This window comes from Garra rufa, chromosome 21, assembly GCF_049309525.1.
Source record: "Garra rufa chromosome 21, GarRuf1.0, whole genome shotgun sequence".
In the NCBI taxonomy this organism is placed as follows: Eukaryota; Metazoa; Chordata; class Actinopteri; order Cypriniformes; family Cyprinidae; genus Garra; species Garra rufa.
The window spans coordinates 2838336-2863888 of record NC_133381.1 but is presented as its reverse complement, the minus strand read 5'-3'; the positions used below and the strand labels follow the sequence as shown (position 1 = coordinate 2863888).

General features: G+C 32.9%; 1 protein-coding gene across 1 annotated transcript in view; it reads right to left on the bottom strand.

Moving 5' to 3' along the window:
- Window positions 1–25553, bottom strand: part of LOC141296225 (ryanodine receptor 3) — a 214001-nt gene that overhangs the window by 104084 nt on the left and 84364 nt on the right. The window contains 17 exon segments of the mRNA XM_073827498.1: window positions 7–97; window positions 178–267; window positions 2262–2340; window positions 2417–2580; window positions 3916–4056; window positions 6247–6337; window positions 7295–7515; window positions 9528–9697; window positions 10730–10850; window positions 11659–11767; window positions 11862–12048; window positions 13210–13345; window positions 13465–13568; window positions 14846–14978; window positions 16783–16897; window positions 18954–19227; window positions 23813–23947. Of these exon segments, the coding sequence (XP_073683599.1) occupies window positions 7–97; window positions 178–267; window positions 2262–2340; window positions 2417–2580; window positions 3916–4056; window positions 6247–6337; window positions 7295–7515; window positions 9528–9697; window positions 10730–10850; window positions 11659–11767; window positions 11862–12048; window positions 13210–13345; window positions 13465–13568; window positions 14846–14978; window positions 16783–16897; window positions 18954–19227; window positions 23813–23947 (2361 nt within the window).

Sequence of the window (25553 nt, the reverse complement as noted above, 5' to 3'; positions counted from 1 at the left end):
ACATGCTCTCTCCTTCTCTGGTGCGGTCCACACTCCAGCCCATCGCCAGCATGCTCTTCAGAGACTCGCGCACCGTCCAGCGATACGCCTCCTTCTCCTGCACACAGACGCTGGCGCTGAGACACAAACATCACGATGATGACAGACATCTCAAGGATAAATGTGTCTGTTCTGTACCTTCTCTGTCAGGGTTTTGTAGGATCTCAGCATCGGGTGAGTTTTGGCTTTTTCATCCATGTTTTCTCCGTGTTTCCAGCCTAGAAGAACCTGAACACAGAAGACGAAACAAACTAGTGTTTCGACGGTATACCGCTACTAAAAAAGGTATCGCCACACCCTGCTTTTAAAAACGGTACAATACTGGGACTTTAAAAATGCATTTTGATAAGAGCCATATTATCACTGTTTGTTTAGGGACCTATGATTAAAGCAATGTGGAAAATGTCAACCCAGTCATAAAAGTTCAGATTTACTTGACAGAAAAATTATTTAATGTAATGATAGTACTACTACTACTACTAAAAACTAATATTATTCAAACAATATTTAAGGAATATCTACCAGAAAAAAAAGACCAGAAATAAAAAATGACCAGAATTTATTTAGAAGGAAATTGTAAATACACACGACAGCATTTCTGAATAAATAAATAAAATAAAAAAATAAATATGGAATCCATAAAAATAAAATAAAAATAAACATATTACAACATACAATAAAAATAAAACATATTTCATAGGGCCTTAAAAATAAATTTTTTGTTCATGATTTCAATTAATTAGACATCTAGAAAAAAAATCCAGAAAAATAAACTATGAATAAAAGATATTTCATAGGGCCTTAAAAATGTATTTTTTGTTAAACTTTAAAGAAATTGCTGTTGAATTGTGTAAGTTTCATGATTTTAATTAATTAGAAATCAAAAAAAAAATTAAATTAAAAAAACTGAGTTAATTAATTAATTCATTTCATGATTTCAATTAATTTGAAATCTAGAAAATTTTAAAACGGAAAAAACGGAATCTAGAAAAATTCAAATAAAATAAAAATAAACATATTACAACAAAACATTTTATAGAGCCTTAAAAATTTAGAAATTGCTGTTGATGTGAAGTTTCATGATTTCAATTAATTAGATATCTAAAAAAAAAATTCAAATGAAAAAAATATTTGAATCCAGAAAAAAAAAATAAAAAATAAAAAAACATTACAACATACAATAAAAATAAAACATACTATATAGGGCCTTAAAAAAAAATCTAAATTTTGCTTATGATTTCAATTAATTAGACATTTACAAAAATTTTAAATTTAAAATACATTTTTTTAAATAAACATTACAACATACAATAAAAATAAAACATATTTCATAAGGCCTTAAAATTTTTGTTACACTTTTAAGAAATTGCTTCAATTAATTAGAAATCTAGTAAAATCTAAAATGGGAAAAAAATAACAATAAACATAATACAACATACAATAAAACATATTTAATAGGGCCTTAAAAATGTATTTTTTGTTAAACGTTTAGGAAATTGCTGTTGTATTGTTTGTGTAAGTTTCATGATTTCAATTAGTTACACTGCAAAAAATGCTTTTCTTACTTACATTTTTTTTGTGTTGTTCCCAGCCAAAATATCTAAAAATTCTTAAATCAAGAAGGATTTTCTAGATGAGTAAAAATTCAGAAAAAACAAGTCAAAATGAAGTGATTTTTTGCTTAGAACAAGCAAAATAATCTACCAATTGGGTAAGCAAAAACATCTGATTTTAAACAGAAAACAAGATTATTTTTCCTACTCCACTGGCAGATTATTGAGCTTGTTTCAAGCAAAAACGCCCTTAATTTTGACTTGTTTTTTTTCTGAAAACAAGAAAATAATTGTTACTTGTCTAGAAAATCCTTCTCGATTTAAGAATTTTTAGATACTCTTGCTGGAAACAAGACAAAAAAAATAAAAAATACGAAAAGCATTTTTGCAGTGTAGACATCTAGACAAATTTAAAACCCAGAAAAATGAAAACAGCACAAAAAGTGGAATTTGGAAATAAACTGTACTCTACCTGTCATTCTATGTTCTTGTTGTAGTATGGAGATATTTTAGTCAGGTATCGTATTGAAGTCAAAATTTCGGTATCGAAACACTAAACCAAACAAACGTTTCTATTTCCACATTTATCAGCTGACAGCAAACGTTTGATCAGTTTAGTGTGAATCTCATTTATTGAATGATTATTTCAGCAGCTGCTGTTTCTCTCACCTTCTCCGCAGCCCATTTCTCATGGGAATGTTCGGCGTATTTGTTGGCGATGTACTCCAGCTTCTCCGGCAGGCAGATGCTGCGAGAGGAAAACAGGAACATCAGACAACTGTCAGATGAGATACGTTTCAACCCAGTCTCTGTGTGTGACGTACTTGGCTGTGTTTACGGGTCTGGGGTCGAAGTTTCCCTGCGTGTCCACAGACACCTGTTTCTCCAGCGTGGTGCTGAGCGTGGAGTCGATGTAGTCCGGCGGCAGAGCTCCAGCGATGGCACTCAGACACGGCATGGCCATCTTAAACAGATCCTGCTCGTACTTCTGCAAACACAATCAACCAAAGTCACAAAGGAAGATTCGTGGATGTTTCTGAAAGAAGTCTCTTCTGCTCACCAAAGCAGAAAATCTGTGTCAAAATTGTGAGATATTATTAATATATAATGCATAATATCTGTTTTCTATGTGAATATCTGTTCAACTCTAATTGATTTCTGTGATGCGCATCTGAATTTTCAGCATCATTACATCAGTCTTCAGTGTCACATGATGCTTCAGAAATCATTCTAATATCCTGATTTGCTGCTCAAGGAACATCTCTGATTATTAGCAATGTTGAAAACAGTTGTACAGCACAATATTTTTGTGGAAACTGATGCATTTTATTTTTCAGGACTCACTGATGAATAGAAAGTTCAAAAGAACAGCATTATAAATGAGCATTATTTATATTCTTGATTTTTTAGATTTTCCTTTTAGAAATTTTATGCTCTTTTTTTATATTTCTATTTAGTTTCAATTGTTTTCAGTTTTAGTAACTTTAGTATTTCAAATTAAACTTATTTTATTTCAGCAACGTTTGTAATTTGTTGTGTTCAGGTTTTTCCATGTTTTTATTTATATTAATAATTATGTTTAATTTTAATAAAATAAATGAAAATAGGCTAGTAAATAAACTTTCTGTAATAGCAATTGTGGTTTAAATTCACATAGAAATTTAAATGGTTTCAATTTATATTGTATTGAATTTTATATATTTATGATTAATTTTTTTCATAAGCAAGTTAAATGAAACAAACAAAGATGGTCTCTGACAGTGCAATTTAGCAGCATTATTTATATTATTTTGTAGTGTTTATTAATATTGTGAATCTTTTAATTTGATATTTTTTTTATTTTACTTTTAGAAATTTTATTTCAGTTTTAGTAACTTTAGTACTTTAAATTAAACTTATTTTATTTCAGCAATGTTTGTTATTTGTTCTGTTTAAGTTTTATAGGTTTTTCCTTGTTTTTATTTATATTAATTATAATTTGACAAGAATTTGAATTCATGATCATTTTTATATATTTTTTTATTTTAATATTATTTTTAGTACTTTTATTATGTTCTTTGTCATTTTTATTGTAAATGACAAAAAATGATTTTCTAGATGAGTAAAAATTATTATCTTTTTTTTTTTAGCATGTTCTAAGCAAAAACTCATTTCATTTTGACTTGTTTTTTTCTGAAAACAAGAAAATAATTTTTACTCATCTAGAAAATCCTCTCTGATTTGAGAATGTTTAGATATTTTGGCTGGAAACAAGAAAAGCATTTTTTGCCGTGAACAGTCACAAATGGCCAAATATTCCTCAGACAGCAGCTGATCTGTTCACCTTCTGAGAAAGAGAGTCAAAGATTCCCCAGAAGATCTTCTTGGTGAGCAGCAGCTCCTCCTCAGACGCCTGACCGTAACTCCCCCATCCGGACGGCAGACAGTAATACTTCCAGTTCTGCTCGTAATGATTCGTCAGCAGCTGCCAAACACAATTATTCTCATATAAAACACTTGATCTGTGGCTCATCAACTAATGAGCTTTCACAGAAACATCCTCTTCAAAAAACTGTTTCTGCTCATCAAAACTACTTAAATATAAATTACACACCAGTGCAGCTTTTTCCTGATGGTTTAATGACGAGCAGTGAAACAAACTACATTAGCGGGTCATTAATGGACACTAGACGAACATCAGCAGATAAAAACCTCTATACAAGCAGCAATGCATGAACAACATTATAAAAAGAGGCAAAGCCTTAAATATGTGACCCTGGACCACAAAACCAGTCATAAGGGTCCATTTATTTTTAACTGAGATTTATACATTATCTAAAAACTGAATCAGCTTTCCATTGGTGTATGGTTTGTTAGGATAGGACAATATTTGGCTGAGATACAACTCTTTGAAAATCTGCAATCTGAGGGTGCAAAAAATCTAAATATTGGGGAAATCACCTTTAAAGTTGTGCAAATGAAGTTCTTAGCAATGCATATTACTAATCAAACATTAAGTTTTGATATATTTACAGTAGGAAATCTACTAAATATCTGCATAAAACATGATCTTGTATTTTTTAAAATCAAAATCAAGTAAGATTATTCTTAAAACAAGAACAAATGTTCTATTTATTTATGATTTAACGCCATATCAGCAGCAATGGCTGTATTCCTTGCAAAATCAATGGTATTTACATTTTAAAACCGATTATAATTACAATGTATTTAAGAATTTTGTCTTAAATGCAACAGCATAAACATATATTTAAAATAAAAACAACAGAGAATCTTTCAATTTAATGCATGATAAAAAGTAAAAAATTATTCCAGTAGAAACCTTTTTAAAAATATCCACTGATATGTTTTCTGAATAAAAATGTGACCCTGGACCACAAAACCAATCATAAGGATAGGACAATATTTGGCTGAGATACATCTATTTGGAAATCTGCAATCTGAGGGTGCAAAAAATCTAAATATTGAGAAAATCACCTTTAAAGTTGTCCAAATGAAGTTCTTATCAATGCATATTACTAATTAAAAATTATGTTTTTATGTATTTACAGTAGGAAAAAATACTAAATATCTTCATGGAACACTTTACTTAACCCTTTTAATCCCACAATTGTGACCATAAAAACGTTTTAATTTTAAAAGCTCTAAACACTTTACTGACTGATGTTTCAGTGCACTTCCTGCAAATATGGAAAAATTAAAGGGTCTCAATTAAATATGTGCCGTTTCACATGATTAGTGTCAATTGTCACATGACCAGAGCAGTTTATTTCCTGTTTGCACCATGAGACCATGATGGTTGCATCAAAGCTCCAAACCGAAAAGTATGTTAACAAAGATTTTGAGCACATTCTCTCTAAGGTGTCTAGTATTAATATATAAATGGAAATATATTGAGTTTTGTTAAGTGTGCTCATAGGATGAGGAAACATGTTGACGGTGGGATAACAGTGAACTTATGTTTACAATATAAACCCAATGCAGTTGTTAGAGAAGATTGCACTCAAATGTTACAATGACAAAATGTTGCACTAAATCAAAAGTTCAAATGTTACAAATTAGTTACAACATTGATGTGGCAACGCTGCCAGCACTAATAGAACAATTTGATGATATATGTTACAATAAAGTAACAATTTTGAAATGCGCTGATGATTATATTTTTGTCTTTTATCTCAGTATTCCTTTCAAAGTTGTATAAGGGTTTTTTATGCATAATAGTAACCCTAGAATGCGATCATACAGTTTAAAATAGCTGGGCTAATATATATAACCATTTTTATGACTGAAAAAATTTGTTCATTCAGTATACACATTATCCCACCGCTCACAAAACACAATTTTTCACACACTTTTCAAAAAAACAATTTTTTTTCAAAAGGTTACTAATGACACATAATTTGGATATTTTCATCCCTGGGAAAAATTGGGGATTAAACGGGTTATTATCCTAATGATTTATGGGATAAAAGAAAAATCCTATAATAATTTTGACCCATACAGTGTATTTTTGCCAATTGCTACAAATATACCCGTGCTACTTAAGACTGGTTTTGTGGTCCAGGGTCACAAATGCTCTGATGAAGTAGGAGTCAAACTACAGAATAATTGAGGAAATAAAACTAAGATGCAAAGATGCAGCATGAGTGCTGTTTACCTTCAGAGGCATCTTACAGTATTCAGACAACAACGGCACATCAAACACCAGGCGGCGCAGCAGATGCTGGAACATGGAGGGTCTGAGGTACCTGAACACAACACAAAACATAGACAAGATCTGAATTCAGACAACACACAAACTCAACACCTCTGCTGCTTATAAACCACTTTCAGATAGACAATACTGCTCTATTACTGACCTATTAACCATCAGCATTATATAACTATAGTGATAACTACGACTATAACTGTAACACTCCGTTACAATGTGCCCTGGTGTTATTGAACTATACTGTTCTGTGACATTAGTGATGTAATTTACACCATTTACTTCTATGGATTTGAATGAGAAACCACAAGAAACAGGCGAATAAAGACTGACAGCTGATGTTTAATGTTCAGAAATGATTATTTCAAGAAATGCATTTTGGCTGGTTTATGTGTCTGGTGTTCTATGAGAGCAGTTTGTGGAGGGAGTGGAGTGTTTTTCTGAATGTCTAAATGTGTTTCATCTATTTGTGCACATTGTTTTGAACTCTACCGTACCGCTGTGTGTTGCGATCAGGGCCGTCTCAAACATGGTTGCAAACTTGCGATATGTTCATTATCAAACTACAAAATTTGATTATTTTTAATTTCTAAAAAAAGCCATTATTTTATTTGAAAAAGTTAATAATTTTATTTTATTGAAAAAATATAATAGTTTTAGTGTATATTGTCTTTATTCGACCAGATAACATTTTAAGCTGTCATTTGGTAATGTTACAACGTGCCCCTCAGATGTTACAATGTATCCACCTTTGGGGCATATTGTAACATTTCACTCCCTTTCTTTTGAGGTAAATAACAAAAAACGTATCCACTGCAATTATGAAACAAAGCAACATATTTGTACTAGACAAGTGTGAAATTAATGTGGATAAAAAAGTATATTCTGAACTCGTGGATTTAAACAAACTGAGAAATTCAAAAAGAGTTAGGTTGTGTTCATTGAAGGTGAATGACTGGATTATCATCGCTGTATGATAATGAGCAGCTGTTCTCACTTGCAGATGGCCAAAAGACACTCCTCGATGGCGTCTCGCTGGGCTTTGGTGAGCGAACAGCCCTTGGACAGGCGGTAGATGGTGTAGAGCGTGGAGTCGATGAGCGCGGCGTGGTGCTCTGTGCCGGAGAAGTGCGGAGCGCAGCGGGTCAGCAGAGGCAGAACCGCAGAACCGATGTACCTGTTCATGGCCAGAGCCGTTTCTGTGGTGCGCAAAGCCTCCTGGGAACAAACACAACACCGCAGAGATGATTCATATGAATTAATGGACTCAGAAAGTAAATGATTTATTAGATCTGTGAGTCTGAAACACTGCAGGATGTTTTCTTGATCACATCTGAAGTGTCAATGTGCTGCTCTGGAGTAGAGAATCACATTCACTGCTAACACTAAACACAAACCAACTAAAACACAACACCGACTGTCAAATGTATCAATGTCAAGAGTGTTTGTGCATCTTTCTTTAAAGATAAATGCCACTTGATTTGTTACTTTGTATCTAAAACAAAGACTTTTTTAAATGCTTGACTCTCTGGGGTCCTTGTTACATTCATGCATTTAGCAGACGTTTGATATTCAAGACAAGACAGTGTCTGCTGATTTGAAACACACACCCATCACTTGCTTATTACAAACAAAACAAGACAACAAAGTAAAACAAACCAAAACAACAACATAAAAACAACAAAAGAGACAAAAACAATAAAATAAAACAAAAATGGAATCAAAAAAATAAAGAAAAAACAAAACCATCAAAACAAAAACACAACGAGACAAAACAAAACAAGACAACAAAGTAAAAGAAACTAGACAAAAACAACATAAAACTAAACAACACCAAAATAAAATAAAACAACAAACCAAACCAAGGTGACCAAAAAATGAAACAAAACAAAAATAAACAAAACAAAATAAAACATAACAACAGAACATAAATAGAACAAACCAAAACAACAAACCAAAAAACAACCAAATAAAAAAAACAAACTAAAAACAACAGGAAAAAAATAAAACACAAAACACCACAAAACATAACAACTACAGAACCAAAAAAAAAAAAAAAGAAATTAATGATGAAACAAAAATGGAAACAAACCAAAATAAAGCAAACATCAAAAACATAAAAAAAAATCAAAACAATAAGAAAAAACAAAATAAAACAAGACAACAAAGTGAAACAAACCAAAAACTAAATTAAAAAACAAAAAACAAATCAAAACAACAAACCAAACCAAGGTGACCAAGAAATGAGATGAAACAAAATAAACAAGACAATGTAAAAAAAATGAAACAAAATAAAACAAGACAATGTAAAACAAAAATAAATAAATAAATAAAACAAAACAACGGAACAAAAATAAAAACAACCAAGTAAAATAAAAACAAAAAACAACAACAAAAAACTAAAATAAAACAAAACAACTAAAGAAACAAAAAACAAATGGAAACAAACCAAAATAAAGCTGAACATAAACAAAAAACCATCAAAAAAATAAGACAAAACAAAATAAAACAAGACAAAGTAAAACAAACCAAAAACAACATAAAAACAAAATAAAAAACAAAACAAAACAACAAACCAAACCAAGATAACAAAACAAAATAAAAAGCAAAAACAAAACAATAAGATGAAACAAAACAAACATACAAAACAAAACATTGAACTGAACTGATCTAAATAATGACACCATTATCTTTTGTAAAGCTGCTTTAGAGATTAAATTAAATGCATGGTTTCAGAACTGATTAATTTTACTGCATTAACATGGTATTTCCTGTTTATTGCTGTAAAGTTGCTTTAAAACAATTTGAACTTTAGAAATAAACATGACTTGACTTTTTCTGCAATAAACACCGAAATAGATTGAGGGCATTGCAGTGATCTTGTAAAACATTTCCCAGTGTGCACGGCTCATTTAGGAGGATAAGTGAATAATCCCTTAAATGGGCCGCATTAGTGTGTTTGAGCTCAAACATGATCATTACAGACTGCTGACACAAACAAACACACACTTGTTCACCATCCCATTAAGAAAGACTGTGTGTTAAACTGACTTATGCTAGAGTTCAACTGCACATACAGTGATGGAGTTTGTGACAACAGTGTAAACACAGCACAACAGACTAAGATGTTCAAACTAAGCTATATTGTCATACACTCAATTGAATTATTTGTTTTCATCAGCTCACACCCTCCCTTCAGCAAACCCCGGGTGAAAGCGTGTGGGACTGACCGTGTCCAGCGAGGCGGCGGCTCTCAGGTCCGGCAGGAAGCCCACCTCTAACAGATGCAGCAGGAAGCTCTGGTCCTCGATGCCGTAAACACGGTCCAGGAACAGCACCATGGGCGCCTTGTGGTCCGGACAGAAACTGGCCGACACGTCAGGCTCGGTCACACTGCCATCTGACCATCAGAGATTCACACAGAGTTAATATGCTATTAATTACATTAATAAAAAAAGCACCTCATGTAATTAACCCATTTAATCTCACCGCTCACAATTGTGACCGTAAAAAAGGGTTTCATTTTAAAAGCTCTAAACACTTTACTGACTGATGTTTCAGTGCACTTCCTGCTAATATGGAAAAAATAAAGGGTCTCAATTAAATATGTGCAGTTTCACATGGTTAGTGTACATTGTCACATGACCAGAGCAGTTTATTTCCTGTTTGCACCATGAGACCATGATGACTGCATAAAATCTCCAAAACGTAATATATGTTAACAAAGAGTTTTGGTGCACATTCTCTCTAAGGTGTCTAGTATTAATATATAAATGGACATATATTGAGTTTTGTTGAGTGTGGTCATAGGATGAGGAAACATGTTGACAGTGGGATAACAGTGAACTTATGTTTACAATATAAACCCAATGCAGTTGTTGTGAAGACTGCACTCAAATGTTACAATGACAAAATGTTGCACTAAAGCAAAAGTTCAAATGTTACAAATGAGTTACAATATTGATGTTGCAATACTGCCAGCACTAATAGAACAATTTGATGATAGATGTTACAATAAAGTAACAAATTTGAAATGCGTTGATGATTATATTTTTGTCTTTCATCTCAGTATTCCTTTCAATATTGTATAAGGTTTTTTATGCATAATAGTAACCCTAGAATGTAATCAATATATATACATATACAGTATACATTATTCCTATTTTAAATTTTTTTAAACAATTTCCCAAAAATAATTATTGATTATTTCAAAGGGTTACTAATGATAAATAATTTGGAAATGTTCATATTTAGGAAAAATTTGGGATTAAATGGATTAATTGGATAAAACAATTTTTTTCCGTTTTAAAAATGAAACACAAGGGAAAAAAAATCATCATAGCGCTGAATAGACAGCAGAACTTGCAGAAAAAATGATGATGAAAGACTGAATTATGATGATGCTTTGTAAAATGTGAGAATTATTTGGCACCTTTGTTGACGACGGGCATCTTGAGAGGGATGCTGATGATGCCCACCAGATCCTCAGTGGGAACGAGAGAGCGCAGGATGGCACGAATCCTCAGAGCTTCACCTTTACCCTTATTGATCAGCTGAGAGACCAGATCAATCAATCCATCAATCAGAGGATCAGCTCACACTAGGATCAATCAACATTCATACTGGGCTGGCCAATATTTCAGATATTTTTGATTAATCTGAATGTAATGTTTTGACACAGTTGTATTTTTTGATTCCATGCATCTTTTTTGCAAATAATATTTACCAAGTCATCTATATAAAAAGAGTAAAATCAAAATAAAGAAATAATTTTAGAATAATAATAAAAAACAGTTACTAAAATAAAACTAAAATTCAAGTGAATTTAAACAAATGTAAACCTAAAATAAAACATTTTAAAATAAAAACAATAAAAATAAAACAATTACTAAAATGCAATTTAAATAAAATGTAAACTAAACCAAAGCAAAAACATATCATAAAAATGTCAAACACTCGTTAAACACTTGAAACTGTTAACATTAATTTAACATTAAATTAAATTACACACAGACATTAAATTAACAAAAAATTAAAATTAAACACTTAAAAATTAAATTATAATAAATGTTAAATTAAAATGATTTCAAAATACAAGTAGCATAAAACTATACATTAATAAAAAAAATGTAAAACTGAAGGAAATAAATTTTACAAATCACAAAAATGAATTATAATAAAACATAAAAATAATTTAAATAAATGTAAAAACAAAATAATAAAAAAAAAAAACAATCAAAATGAAACGCTTAATAAAAATGAATGAATGTGAGAATGTTCCCGAAATTACATTTTTAAGTTGACAAGTTAAAGGATCAGCCCTGCATCCATGTTTTCTACTTATGATCCACACAGACTCACGTGCATCTCAGGAGCGCAGCGGCCCAGCAGATCTATCAGAGCCGAGTAGAAGGACAGGATGGCATTTCCCATGTGAACCACTTCCTCTTCCTCCTCACCCTCAGTGGAACTGCAGCAGAGACAGATGAAGATCAGCGTCATCATCATCATCAGTGTGTGTGTGTGTGTGTGTGTGTGTGTGTGTGTGTGTGTGTGTGTCTTACGCGTCTGAAGCGTGAGCCGGTCCGGCGCTGGGCAGATCCAGGCTGGGGTTCTCAGAGATCTTGATGGCCTCCTTCATGGCCGCCAACAGCCCGTTTCCTCCTTCTCCTCGCAGAGCGGGACCAAAACACTCAGGACGGCGAATCAGGAGCTTCACCACCACACTGGAGTTCTCCTCCACGCTCTCACCTGAGACACACATCAGCCAACAAATATCCAACGCTCACAATTTAACCTTTCCTGAGAAACTGATGCAAATTAAATAAATTAAAATTAACAATAAAATCATAAATAAAATACAACACTTACTAATAAATTAAATCATAAACATGTCAAAATGAAAAACATGAGAAATTAAAAAATAAAATCAAACGAAACACTTACTATGACAGCATTTTAGTGCCACGTAAAAATAAATAAATAAATAAATGTAAAATTACGAGATTAAAATCCTAATATTTTGAGAATATTTCTGACGTTATTCTCGCAGTATTCCGACATTATTCTCGCAGTATTCTGAAGTTATTCTCGCAGTATTCCGACGTTATTCTCGCAGTATTCCGACTTTATTCTCGTAGTATTCCGACTTTATTCTCGTAGTATTCCGACTTTATTTTCGCAGTATTCCGACGTTATTCTCGCAGTATTCCGACGTTATTCTCGCAGTATTCCGACTTTATTTTCGCAGTATTCCGACGATATTCTCGCAGTATTCCGACGATATTCTCGCAGTATTCCGACGATATTCTCGCAGTATTCCGACGTTATTCTCGCAGTATTCCGACTTTATTCTCTCAGTATTCCGACGTTATTCTCGCAGTATTCCGACGATATTCTCGCAGTATTCCGACGTTATTCTCGCAGTATTCCGACGTTATTCTCGCAGTATTCCGACGTTATTCTCGCAGTATTCCGACGATATTCTCGCAGTATTCCGACGATATTCTCGCAGTATTCCGACGTTATTCTCGCAGTATTCCGACGATATTCTCGCAGTATTCCGACGATATTCTCGCAGTATTCCGACGATATTCTCGCAGTATTCCGACAATATTCTCGCAGTATTCCGACTTTATTCTCGCAGTATTCCGACGATATTCTCGCAGTATTCCGACGATATTCTCGCAGTATTCCGACTTTATTCTCGCTGCATTCCGACTTTATTCTCGCAGTATTCCGACCTTTTTCTCGCCGTATTCCGACTTTTTTTTTAAACATGGCACTAAAATGCAATTGTAACTTACTAAATTATAAAAACTACACAACTAATTTTCTAATTAAAACACCTTCCTTCAATTGAGAACATGTTTTTTGTGGGTGTGCATTCATGCAAATTTTTTCATTATTTACCGTTGACAAACACAGCGAATCGCAGGAAGGACAGGTAACGCTCGCCTTCGATGGGGTTCCAGCCGATGTCTGGATATCCTTTGGACAGAAGCATCGGACAGCTCTGCAGACCGCAGCCAGCCAGATACGTCACGACCTGAACATATGAACACCACAGACAATCTGTTTTACCGACACACTAACATCGCAGCTTTATGATGTGACCAAATGTTTACTATTCAGGGGAAACCTTATTCTTATGCTGTAAACACACACCTTGTCCAGGTCGGGCTCCTCCAGCGCCAGCGCCAGACCGTTGTTGTCCATCACTGATGAAGCTGCCACGTCTAAAGGAGTGGATCCTCTCATGGACGGAGAAGCTGAGAATGCAAACACACACATATTACAATAAACACACATGGCTATACATGGACAGCTGATCATTAATTCAATCATAAAAATGGCAAATTCAAATAAATAATGTTAAGATAAAAATTTTAAATATTTTAAAATAAATTTAAATACATTGAAAAACTAATAATTAAAACCATAAAAATGTCAAATTAAAATAACTCATTAAAATAAAAAAACAGTCAAAACAAAGAACTTACCAATAATAAAATTATACAAAGTAAGTAATTAAAATATATATATACATATTAACTAATAATTAAATAAATTATAAAAATGTTAATTTAATTTTTTTTATAAAAATAATACAAATATAAATAACACATTTTTAAATAAAAATTATTAATAAATAATAAAAATAATTTAAAAATAAAAACAATTAAAATAAAATATTTACTAATAACTAAATAAATGAGAAAAATGTGAAATTACAATTTTTAAATAAAAATAAATAAACGTATAAATTTTTTGACATGAAAAATTATGAACAACTATTAAAATGTCAAATTAAAAGAACTCATTTTAAAATAAAAACAATCAAAATAAAACACCAATAATTACATCATAAAAAATGTTAGCCAATGATTAAACAAGTAAAACTAAATTAATTCAAAGAAAAAAATTATCAAAATAAAATAATTATTAATAATTGAATAAATTATAAAAATGTGAAATGAAATACCTTTAAAGTAAAAACAATCAAAACTCTTACTAAAAAGATGTAATATTTAATTTGTTTGCCTGCATGTCATGTGTCTATTAAAATAACCATTAACCATAAACATGAATGTGTTGCTAAATTATTGAAATATTAACTAATCTAATAGAAACCTGAAAATATTTGAGCTCAAAGTAGTTCCACTGATGAAAAATTTGAGAATTGCTGTACTAAACCATGAAGTAAGAAGGAGAAACATGCTCTGATTAAAAAAAAACACACACACACACACACACACACACACACACACACACACACACACACACACACACACACACACACACACACACACACACACACACACACACACACACACACACACACACACACACACACACACACACACCAGCAGAGGGCAGAACAGACCACAGCAAACACTCCAATCATCTCACTAATCAAATAACTCAGCTTATTATGAAGTCTGTGGGACACTTTCAGCTGTTTCCTCAGCTCTTCATGTCTCTCTCTACTTTCTGTCCTGTTTTTGACTGTATTTGACTGTATTTTATGGTTCCTGGCGTCACTCACCCAGCCCCACGCTGCTGTTCTCCAGCAGGTAGCTCAGATGATCAAACATGGCCTTCTGGTTCTGACGGCTGATGCGACAGAAGTAACACAGGAAGCGGCAGCAGCTCGCCACCATCTTAGGAAACGCGATTTCCTGTCACAGAAGGAAACAGAATGAGGAATATGATCAGATCCAGAGCAGAACCTCCGTGTGTGTGTGTGTCATTGATCTGCTCATATGTATATGTGTGTGTGTGTGTGTGTGTGTGTGTGTGTGTGTGTGTGTGTTTGGATCAATACTGCACAACAGAGACTCATCAATCACACACACGCTTATTAAAACACTGCAGAACAGCAGAGAGAAGTGTTTACTGCACTGTAGAAATATGGAAATATAAAATGCATCTGTATGCAAACACAATTATGCCGTACTGTTTCAATAATTTGCCTACTTTAGACATTCTCACATATATTTTTTTTATTACTGTTAAAAAACACACATTTTTGGTGTTATTTTTGTTTTATTTGTTGTTTTCGGAATTTGTAAAAATATTTAATATTTTTAATATTTGTAGCATAAGCCAAAATACATTGTATGGGTCAAAATTATTGCCAAAAATCATTAGGATATTAAGTAAAGACGACATTTTGTACATTAGATACCATAAAAACACTGCCGTTTAAATGTTTGGGATCAGTTAGATTTTTTAAGTTTTTTTTTTTTTTAAGTTTCTTTTGCTTATCAAGGCTGCGTTTATTTGATCAAAAATACTGAAAAAACTTTAATATTGTGCAAATATTATTTTAATGTAAAGTAACTGTTTTCTATGTGAATATGTTTTAAAATCTAATTTAATTCAGTGAACAAAGCTGAATTTTCATCATCTTTACTCAAGTTTTCAGTGTCACATGATCCTTCAGAAATCATTCTAATATGCTGATTTATTATCAGTGTTGAAAGTATAAAAATAAATGCATTTAAAATAAAAACAATTAAAATAAAATATTTACTAATAATTAAATAAATTATAAAAATGTGTAATAATTTGTTTAAATAAAAATAATCAAAATTAAACAATTAATAATACATTTCATGAAAAACTAATAATTAAAACCATAAATATGACCCTGGAGCACAAAACCAGTCTTAAGTCGCTGGGGTATATTTGTAGCAATAACCAAAAATACATTGTATGGGTCAAAATTGTTGATTTTTCTTTTAAGCCAAAAATCATTAGGAAATTAAGTAAAGATCATGTTCCATGAAGATTTTTAGTAAAATTCCTACTGTAAATGTATCAAAAAGTAATTTTTGATTAGTAATATGCATTGCTAAGAACCTAATTTGGACAACTTTAAAGGTGATTTTCTCAGTATTTTGATTTTTTTGCACCCTCAGATTCCAGATTTTCAAATAGATGTATCTCAGTCAAATATTGTCTTATCCTAACAAACCATACATCAATAGATAGCTTATTTACTGAGCTTTCATATGATGTATACATCTCAGTTTTGTAAAATTTAACCTTATGACTGGTTTTGTGGTCCAGGGTCACAAATGTCAAATAACTCATTTTAAAATAAAAACAATCAAAATAAAACACATTTTGTATAAATCTCAATTTAAAAAAAAATTACCCTTATGACTGGTTTTGTGGTCCAGGGTCACAAATGTCCAATAACTCATTTTAAAATAAAAACAATCAAAATAAAACACATTTTGTATAAATCTCAATTTAAAAAAAAATTACCCTTATGACTGGTTTTGTGGTCTAGGGACTGCTTTACAGCTCATGATGAATTTGACAACATTAAGACTTATTTATTTCTGTGAAGCTGCTCTGAATCAATCAGTATTGTATAAAGCACTGTAGAAATCAATGTGACTTAGAGTTATTAATTCATGATGTGGTGATGCTGAGGATTATGAAAGCTGCTGCCGTTTGTCAAACACACACCTGAGACTTTCCTCCGCCGAGGACGTTCACCATCACCTCCATGACGGTCTCGTGCATCCCCAGAACACGCATCAGGTTGGGATGCTGATAGAACACCTTATTATTCATGATGTCCCTGAGAAACACAAACACACATCAGATTCAGGCTGTTGAACACATTCATCTGGAGCGGCTCCGGTGCGGAATAGCATTTGATCATTTCATTTCTCACCTGAAGCTCAAGTGTGATGTTATTCGAAGGTTCTTTTTAATGTTTTATTCATCAAGAATCCTGATAAATATATCACACATTCCCAAAAAATATATAAAGGAGCAAAACTTTTTCCAACATTGATAATAAATCAGCATATTAGAATGATTTCTGAAGGATCATGTGACACTGAAGACTGCAGTAATGATGCTGAAAATTCAGGTTTGCATCAAAGGAATTAATTACATTTTAAAATATATTAAAATAGAAAACAATCATTTTAAATTGCAATATTATTTTACAATATCACAATTTTTTCTGTATTTTTAATCAAATAAATGCAGCCTCGATTAAAAGGAAAGACGTCTTTAAAAAACATCTTACTGATCCCAAACTTTTAAGCAGCTGTGTATAAAAATCCTTATAATGAGAGCATTGCACTGCATTGATATTAAAACACTGTAAAAATTGTGAAATATTATTACAAGCTGTTTTCTATGTGAATATCTGTTCAAATGCAATTTATTTCTGTGTTCAAAGCTGAATTTTGCTACTCAACAAACATTTCTGCTTTTTAGCAATGTTGAAAACAGCTGTTCTGCCCAATATTTTTGTGGAAACTATGATGCATTTTATTTTTCAGGATTCACAGATGAATAGAAAGTTCAAAAGAACAGCATTCATTTGCAATATAAATCGTTTGCAACATTATAATTGTCTTTACTGACACTTTTGACCCTTTAATGCAGCCTTAATGAATAAAAGATTAATATATTTTTTTTTAAACTTACACATCTTGAGCAGCAAATCAGTATATTAGAATGATTTCTAACGAATCGTGTGACACTTAAGACTGAAGTAATGATACTGAAAATTCAGCCTTGATCACAGGAAAAAATTGCATTTTAACAGATATTCACATAGAGAACAGCTGTTTTAAATTGCAATAATATTTAAAGTTTTTACTGTATTTCTGAATAAATAAATGCAGCCTCGTCTCAGAAACAGAAACATCAAAAACATTAAATAAATAAAAATCAGTGTCAAGATACATATTCAAGAATTTAAAAACTCAGAAGCAAGACAAAAACACAACAAAAATGTTTTTTGCAATGTAACTGCTGCATATTTAGCCGCATTTCCATTACAGATTTGTGCAAAACTTTGGCGATATTTTATAAATGTGACCCTGGACCACAAAACCAGTCATAAGGTTAAATTTGACAAAACTGAGATGTATACATCATATAATAAGCTTTCTATTGATATTGTTTGTTAGGATAGGACAATATTTGGCAGAGATACATCTCTTTGAAAATCTGGAATCTGAGGATGCAAAAAAATCTAAATACTGAGAAAATCACCTTTAAAGTTGTCCAAATTAAGTTCTTAACAATGCATATTACTAATCGAAAATTACATTTTGATATGTTTACAGTAGAAATTTTACAAAAAATCTTAATGTAACATGCTCTTTACTTTATTTTCTAATGATTTTTGGCATAAAAGAAAAATCAATAATTTTGACCCATACAATGTATTTTTGGCTATTGCTACAAATATACTCCAGCGACTTAAGACTGGTTTTGTGGTCCAGGGTCACAAACGTTGATTAAAAAGTATTGCGAAATGACGGCGTTTCCATTAACCGATGTTATGTGACTAAAACTTTTTTTCTCTCTCGTGATAAGTCTACGAATTTTTGTGTGATTTCAGCTTTATTTAATCGAATGTAACCTGTAAATGCGAAAAAGCCAATTCCATTGCTGTTTTGTGAAATATTCCTTTTTCGAACTGCCTTAAAAACCACCTCATGCGAGCGTAAAAACTTTTTTGTGATATATGGGAGTTTATTGTGCAATTGACGCATTTCTATTAGGCGTATTTGCAATCTGCAATTGAAGGGGTAATGGAAATGCAGCTACTGTTGTTTAGTGGTCGAGGATGGACTGAAAGAGGTGTTTTACATTCTTAAACTCACCCGAGTCCGTCGATCATCAGCTGCTCCTCTTCTTTCCCCATGCGCACACTGAGCAGCGATCGGATCTGGCCCAGAGACGCCAGCAGGTGTATGGTGTCGTGAACAGAGGCGGCGCTGATGGTGTAGGTCTTCCTCATGGCTCTGAGCAGCTCGCCGATGCTGTCGTACTGTCGTCTCAGCAGACTGAACATCAGCCGCACCAGCTCCGGATCCTGGATGTGCGTCTCCTGAGCCCAGCTCACCATCGTCTGAGAAATCAGCTCCTTCAGATTCGCTTCACAAACACACACAGAGGAGAACAATTCATGTGTTAATGGATTACTCCACTTCCAGAAGAACAATTTACTCACCCCCACGTCATCCGAGATGTTCATGTCTGTCTCTCTTTAACAGCAAAGAAATTGTTTTTTGATGAAAACATTCCAGAATTTTATTCCATATAGTGGACTTCAATGGTGCTCAATGGATCGTAGGTTAAAAATGCAGTTGAAATGCAGCTTCAAAGGGATCTAAACAATCCCAGCTGAGGCATAAAGGTCTAATCTAGTGAAACGATAAGCTAATTTCTTAAAAAAATAACATTTATACATTTTTAAACCCCAAATGCTTTGTGCACTCTGGTTCAAGACAGTAAGGGTATGTCTAAAAACTCCCATCTCATTTTGTCCTCCAACTTCAAAATCATCCCACATCGCAGTTTTGTTTTGTTTTCTAAAGGGCGTTTGATCTTTGCACGTTCACTTTGTAAACACTGGGTCGGTACTTCTGTAGCGATGTAGGATGATTCTGAAGTTGGAGGAGAAAATGAGATGGGAGTTTTTAGACATACCCTAACTGTCTTGAACTTGAACACACACAGAGCATTTGGGATTTCAAAAGTGTATAAATATTATTTTTCAAGAAATTAACTTATCGTTGCACTAGATAAGACCTTTATTCCTCAGCTGGGATGGTTTAGAGTCCTTTGAAGCTGCATTTCAACTGCATTTTGGAAGTTCAAACTTGCGGGCACCATAGAAGTCCACTATATGGAGAAAAATCCTGGAATATTTTCCTCGTAAAACTTAATTTCTTTTCAACTGAAGAAAGACAGACATGAATATTTTGGATGACATGGGGGTGAATAACATATCAGGAAACGTTTATGTTAAAAGTGTTTATGCCATTACTGAATCAAATCAAGTCTGTGATTCAGTGATTCATTCATTAAGACAGTCACTTGATTCATTTTCAAATGATTCAGCTGTTTGAACAAATTGGTTGAGTGAATGACTCAATGATTCACTCAATAAGACAGTGACTTGCTGGTTTCAGTTTCATATTTAGAGCATAATTTACATTTAAATTAACGCAATATTGACTCAAAACATTACTTCTAAAGATACTTTTAAAGGTACTTTTTTGCTTTTCTCACTTAACATCATTAATGACTTCAAATGGGGGCCATTTTTCAAGCCAAAATTGATGTGCAATTAATTGACAATTCATTTGATTAATTTCTTGATTAATTAGATTATGAATCACTTGATTCCCCTAGTGAAGCTGTGCAAAGCAAACCGGTTTAGAAACAGTCAAGGAAGTCAAGTCAAGCATAAGCTACAATTGACATGTGACCCTAGACCACAAAAACAGTCAATATTTGGCCGAGATACAGCTATTTGAAAATCAAAATTTCAAAATCTGATGTGCAAAAAATCTAAATATTGAGAAAATCTGCTTTAAAATGGTCCAAATGAACTTCTTAGCTATGCATACTACTAATCAAAAATTAGGTTTTGATATATTTACAGTAGGAAATTTACAAAATATCTTCATGGAACATGATCTTTACTTAATATCCTAAAGATTTTTGGCATAATTTTTTTTTTTTTATAATTTTGCCCCATACAAGGTATTTTTGGCTATTTCTACAAATACATAAGAGAGTGTTTTCACCAACACTTTCACACCATGACTGTAAAGGTCATCATCAGAGTTTTATTTCTAAATGAGCTGCTAATGCACAGACGGCTAGATCTCAGGTTGAGCTGCTTTTCAATCTCTAACGCAATAATGAGATGAGAAGGAGCTGCTATAAATAGAATATCACAAGTGAATTCATTAGAGAGTGAAAGCCTTCAGGCTTTATTAAAACGCCATTGATCAGCGGCTCATATGAGGATATTCTGCTCTCACCGGAGAAAAACCCCGTCTGCAGAGAAACGCTTCTGTTTCTCACTGTACAGACACTCAAACACTGAACTGAAGTCTGAAACATCAGCTGGAGCTTCACTTCAACACACAAACAAATGAAGCTGATGAAAAAAATTAGAGCTTTTTACTAATATTCTTAATTAGTTTTTTTATATTTCCCCATTTTCATTTTAATTAAAAAAATTTGTAATTTTGTTTTGTTATTTTTATTCGGGGTTTAAGCGTGTAGCGCTGAAACTCTATTGTAATTGTTAGAATGGTCACAGATCTGCAATCTTCACGTAAAACTGATTGTGCAGATCAAACCGTAAGTCATAGAGACTTGAAACTCGGAGGGATGGTAGGCCAAGACCCATCCTAATAGGCCTGATGGGGGCGCTACAGCGATCAAAAGTACAAAATCACTCATAACTCCTAAACAGTGGTCCAAATACTGTGAGTACTGTGGTATAATGAGAGTGGAGGGGGTGCTGTGGTTTCAATCCTCCAGATGTGTGTCAGATTGAGGAGAGCGAGTGTGAGTTCATTCACAGACTCCATTAGAGCGACTGCTACTGAGAAAACCATGCATTCAGCTCAACTGTCAATCACTCTCCTCGCGAGTCTGTCTGTCGGCGGTAAATAAGTGTTTTATAGAGCAGCCAATCAGAGGCGGCGCTGATGAACGACCCGCTGAGACCCCAGAGAAACGTCACACTGAACAAACGCTGAGCTCAGGAGCGACACACACCTAATGGAGCTAAACCTGAGTGTGTGGAACATTCACTGTACGGGAAAAACACTGCCATCAGCAAAGCAAACCTGCAGCAGTTTTCTGCATTAAACCCCTGAACTGTTTGAGTAAATCACAGAAACACACCCAGCTCATGATTCAAAACGACATGAAATGAAACTGTGAACCTCACTCAAGCCTCATATTTCACCCTAAAAATAACATAAAATAAAAATGTCACATAGAAACATGTCTGGCTCATGTTTCACCCTACAAAAATTAAAAAATAAAATAAAATAAATCTTAATACCTACAAAAAAAAAAAATTATAATTAAAAATAAAAATAAATATATATATATATGAACCTCACACAGAAACATGCCTCATTCACTCTAAAAATAAAACAAAGAAAAAATAAAATAAATCTCACACAGAAACATATCTAGCTTATGTTTCACCTTACAAAAATAAAAAATAACAAAATAAAAACAGTGAACCTCACACAGAAACATCTCAAATTTCACCCTGAAAATAAATAAAACTATAAAAAACAATAAATATAAAATAAATAAATAAAATAAAAATATCTCACACAGAAACATCTGGATCATGTTTCACCCTATTAAAAAAAATTAAATAAAATTATTGAACCTCACACACAAACATGCCTCATATTCACTCTAAAAATAAAATGAAATAAAGTGAAATAAAATAAACTGCAATAAAATAATAAAAATCTCTTACACATCTCTTTCACCCTACAAAAATAAAAAATACAAATAAAATAAAAATAGTGAACCTCACGCAGAAACATGCCCCATATTCACCTTAAAATAAAATGAAATGAAATAAAATGAAATTATAAAATAAAAATAAAAACAAATAAAATGAAATAAATCTGGGTCATGTTTCATCCTAAAAATAAAATAAAATAAAATAAAATAAAATAAAATAAATCTGGCTCATGTTTCACCCTACAAAATAAAAAATTAAATAAAAATAGTGAACCTCACACAGAAATGTGCCTCATATTCACCCTAAAAATGAAATAAAATAAAACAACACGAAAACAGTGAACCTCACACAGAAATGTGCCTCATATTCACCCTAAAAATGAAATAAAATAAAAAACAATAAATATAAAATAAAAATATCTCACGCAGAAACATGTCTATTACTCACCCTAAAATAAAATGAAATAAAATAAAATGAAATTATAAAATAAAATAGAAATAAATAAAATAAAATAAATCTGGGTCATGTTTCACCTTACAAAAATAATAAAATAAAATAAAATAAAATAAGAATCGTTAACCACACAAAGAAACATGCCTCATATTCACCCTAAAAATAAATAAATAAATAAATAAATAAATATGGGTCATGTTTCATCCTACAAAAATAAAAAATGAAATAAAAATAGTGAACCTTACACAGAAACATGCCTAATATTCAACCTAAAAATAAAATAAAAAATAAAATAAAAATACCTCACACAGAAACTTGTCTCATTCACCCTAAAAATAAAACAAAATAACTTAAAATAAAAAAATATGAATCTCACACAGAAACATGTCCAGCTCATATTTCACTCTAAAAAAATAAAAAACTAATTCCTAAATTCCTATTAGTGTAAAGAGAATTGACAAAGGGGTGTTTAATTGTCATCCACATAAGGCCCAATGTCTTTATTTTCTATGTGCAAAATAATTTGCCTTAATCTTATGTTATTAGGGTGAAATATGAGACATGTTGTTGACAGGATTTGTCTTTTCCTGTCAGTAAAGTCAGATGGAGTCGCAGCAGAATGACACGTTTCTCTGTGATCACACACAAATCCACACTTTCTGTCTGCGTTCACTGTGAAATCCACCAGAAAGCACATCTGATCCGCGAGATTTCAAACCGGTTTCTAAGCGATCATACGACAGGACAGCGAGAGCAGGATCTTACAGGGAGCGCTCTGCTGTTTCTCCGTGGGCTCGCGCTCAGATTTCTGCGGTTGACCCTTGATCTTGTAGACCAGAGCCAGTAGACGAGCTTTAATAGACGAGTCCTGATCCTCCTCATCCTCCTCCACTGGAATCCCTGCAGAGACACAGATGAAGAACGTCAGCACTTTACCCACAATGCCACACCTTCAAACAAACATCTGCTTCAGTCAAATTCGGCCTCAGAGTGACTCAAAACACTTTCAAACGAGACAAAACAAGCATTCAAATGAGCTAAAGCTGGATATACTGCATGAGGAAGACTTGTTTACAAAAAAGTGTGATTTCTAGACCAGGAAAAGTCATGGAAATTAATAAAATATTAATTACAGGGTTTGTACAGATACTGTAAAAATAAAATTCTGTGTTTTCAAGCACTACTTTGTTGATTTTTAAGGACTTCAAACAGAGATCTCGCTTGTCAAACAATGTCTTTGAAATTTGACTGCTACACTAATCAAAGTTTATTCATGGCATTTGTAGTAAAACTGTGGTTGTACAAAAAACATGGTTACTACACTTTTACTATAGTAAAACCATGGTAAATTTTCTTTAAGGAATTTTTATTTGTGTATAGTTTATTTTTTTATTTTCTTTGTTTTGTTTTTATAACTGTACTGCCTTAAAGGGATAGTTCGAGCATTTAAGACATGAAGTTGTATTCAATCCTTATCAGCACTATAGTGTATACACACTGACCCACACTGCGTTCACCTCCCTGGTCAGAGTTCTGGCCGCTGGAAGTTTTTCAAGAAAGTAGTCACGGTTAGTTTCCGGGGCCTCAAAACTGTGCGTTTTTACGTGAAAAAAATATATGCGTTTCAAAGCTTGATTAATTTACATCACAAAAAACACTCCTGACAAAAATCATACCTCAGTTTTAATCGGCACTATATTCTTTCCGTTTCCATCAATCCGCGCTGCTGTCAGTTCGCACGTTCCGATCAGCTGTTCCATTACACACTCGAATGACAACGACGTAAAAAGTAGAAAATTAACAATGGTGCGAACTTGTAAATTCCCAGGTTGTGACCACAAGAATGTGCAGGGATCGCCGTTCAGATTCCATCGTTTTCCTGTTTCTGATATAGTTATGAGACAGCTTTGGCTGGTTGCCATCGGCTACTCTGCGGGAGCTAAAATATCCAGTATCAAGGATTTTCGTGTGTGCAGTGCTCACTTCAGTGAAGACGATTACATCCCCAACCAAGGAGGAAAAATCAAAAAACGGATTTTAAAGAGTTCTGCTGTACCAGTACCACGGGTAAGCTCTATTTACTAACTTTATGTCGCATACGACAGGTTTATTTTGAAGCTAACGTCGGTTTTTAGGCTAACGTTACACTGAGAATATTCTAACCGGGGCAGTGATAGCATCGACAATAATCGACTGTCTATGTGGTGAGAAAATCGGCAAATGTCATAAATAATGAATTTAATTGAATCTATATAACACAACAAAATATGATGCTTTGCTATATTTGTTATTGTCTGTAACTATGCGGAACGTGTGTCGGTATCATCGTGTTTATAAGTGTGCTTGAAGTCACATACAGGTAGGTCTAAACCAGGTATCTCCAACTCCGGTCATCGTGAGCTACATTCCTGCAGCTCGATGTTTTCCTATGTCAGGACACCTTTCTCAAATGAGACATTCTGTCCAAGCCTGCTAATAACCCGTTGATTTGAGTCAGGTGTGTTGC